Below are 2,578 nucleotides of genomic sequence, written 5' to 3' on the forward strand. Positions count from 1 at the left end.
TGAGCAAGAGCGAGACCCCCATCTCTACTATAAATAGAAAGAAATTAGCCAAACGACTGAAAACAGAAAAAAATTAGCCGGGCTCGGTGGCGCGTGCCTGTAGCCCCAACTACTCGGGAGGCTGAGGCAGGAGGATCGCTTGAGCCCAGGAGTTTGAGGTTGCTGTGAGCTAGGCTGATGCCACAGCACTCTAGCCAGGGTAACAGAGCCAGACTCTCTCTCAAAAAAGAAATCCAAATCCTAACACAAAAATAGAATTAAAGAGAAATCTTAAATAGTGTTTTTGGTAGAAAGAATGACCACTTGTGGAAGAATTCAGAACATAACAAACCACTCTTTACACAGGCTACCCAATAGGGCAGCGGTCCCCAACCTTTTTGACGCCAGGGACAGGTTTCATGGAAGACAGTTTTTCCACGGATGGGGAAGGAGGATAGTGGGGGCTGGGCAGTAGGCAGAGCTCAGGGGTGACCCGGCCAGGTTCCTGACAAGCCACAGAGGGGTTGGGGACTGCAGCAATAGGGGATATTAGGGAAATATAAATATAATAGAAATATGTATATTTATAACAGAAATATATAAATATACTTTTCTTGGTGGGCAATGTTAGGTACTCCAGCTTCACTTTAATTTTGTTTATCTTGTGGTGCCTAAAACATAGTTATTTCTCTAAAATAATACATGAATATTCCAAACAGTATCTCTAAGTTGAGGTCTACGAAAAAAAAGATTTTTTTAACATACCGAGGCCTTGCTTTTTAGCTTTCTGTCTCTGGTAGTCTTTCCTTTTTGGTTGCTGGTGAAATAATGCAAAGTTCCATACTCCATCAAGGCTGCAAACACAAAAATGAAACAGACGGAGACAAAGAGGTCCATGGCAGTCACGTAGGAGACCTTTGGCAAGGACTTCCTGGCAATTGTGCTCAGGGTTGTCATCGTCAGAACTGTAGTGATACCTATGGAAAGAGGGGGAAAAATAGAAGATGAAAAATGACAGACCACTCTTATTCTTCCATCTGATTTGGCGATATTGTGTGTGGAAATAATGCAAACAAAAGGACATGATTGCTAGTGATTTACAGAAAGAATTACTAGTAACCATAGCTACGTTATGTCCAATGCGCTCTTTGTGTCTGTGTGAATTTCAATCATCTAAATTACTGTGGGCTGCAAACTGACTCCCAATACCCCTCTTTCCCTTCCTCCACTGCAATAGAGTATTCAGTTTTTAGCTGGTATGAGGCTGCCCAGAAGAACAACTTTGTCACCTTCTCTGTAGCTGTGGGTGGCCACAGGTTAAAATCTAGCCAAAGGGAGCTAAGTCAAGAATGTCCAAAAGATGGCATTTAAGAGATGGCTTTAGAGACCCTTTCCACCTCCCCATCACTTTCTGTTGGAATGCAATGGCCAGAGTAACAGCAACCTTCTTAGACCATTAGATGGTCTTGGGAATTAAAATCACCCACAATACAACCAGAAGCTAGAAGGAGCCTGGCTCTCTCTTACTGAGTATGTGTCATATTGCCTTGAAATACCTACCCCTGGACTTTCACATGAGAAACAAGTATTCCTCTACCTAATGGGAGCAATAGTGATTTGAGGTTTCCTACCATACATACGTTGTTGAAATTAATCAAAACTAATTCAGCATTTCCTTACATGGTAACTTGAATTAAATCTATTTTTAATCTCAAAATGTAAGTGAAGAACACAGACATATTAAGGGAACCTATAAAAGCACAGAGTAAATCTTTTTATTTTTAAGAATTCAGCATATATAACTGGTATGTCCCCCAGGGCCCCATCCCTGTGTGTGTGTCTTTGGGGGTGTTTGTCTCTTTTTATCCATTGGCCGCCTTGTGGTTCTCAACACTCTTCATCGTAGGTCTCCTAATTTACACATCACATGCTGTATCTCTTCTTACTTAAACAGCACAGTTCTGATTCTTTACCCTACCAAATAGGACCCCAGGAGTGGAATTGTTTACTCTCTTAAAAGTACTAAATATAATGCTAGATGTTTCTTCGCTTGGCCAATATTTATAGAGTAGCAAGATCTATGATGAAAAAAATCATTAGAAAGGAGTTGAAGCAAGTCTCTTCGGCATGATGCCGGCAATAACTACTTCTTTCCCTCTTCACTTCACTGAAGTTTGCCCTAACAATTTCTCTCACATGCTCATCTTTTCACTTCATGTTCATCATCTCTTAGGACTGAAAAAAAAATCAAAGATGACACAAATGTGACAGATTTGGAATCATGGAGGCAAATTTAAGTTCCATCTCTGACTCTTCAATGTATTACCTCTGTGTTCTTCAGGAACTTAAAATCTCTGTGCCTCTCATCTAAAAAATGGGTAATATCTTGCTTGGTACTTATAATAAATGTATATAAAAGATACTTATTTTACTTATTCTTAAAGTGGATACTTAGGTTACCGATTTTAAGTTTTCTTCCTTTCTTATATTGCATTTTAAAGCTTTAATTTCCCCTCTAAGCAGTGCTTTAGCTGCATCTCACAGATATTTATATGTTAAGTTCTTATTAAAATTCAGTTTGAAATATTTTCTAATTTCC

The 2,578-nt window shown here is 39.4% G+C and overlaps 1 protein-coding gene across 1 annotated transcript in view; it reads right to left on the bottom strand.

Annotated features, from left to right (window-relative positions):
- GABRG1 (gamma-aminobutyric acid (GABA) A receptor, gamma 1) overlaps positions 1-2,578 on the bottom strand; it is a 90,990-nt gene that overhangs the window by 13,731 nt on the left and 74,681 nt on the right. The window contains exon 6 of the mRNA XM_012639889.1: positions 745-1,016. Coding sequence (XP_012495343.1) covers positions 745-1,016 — 272 coding nt within the window. The remainder of the gene's footprint in view (positions 1-744; positions 1,017-2,578) is intronic.

Source organism: Propithecus coquereli, unplaced genomic scaffold (assembly GCF_000956105.1).
Source record: "Propithecus coquereli isolate 6110/MARCELLA unplaced genomic scaffold, Pcoq_1.0 Scaffold143, whole genome shotgun sequence".
In the NCBI taxonomy this organism is placed as follows: domain Eukaryota; kingdom Metazoa; phylum Chordata; class Mammalia; order Primates; family Indriidae; genus Propithecus; species Propithecus coquereli.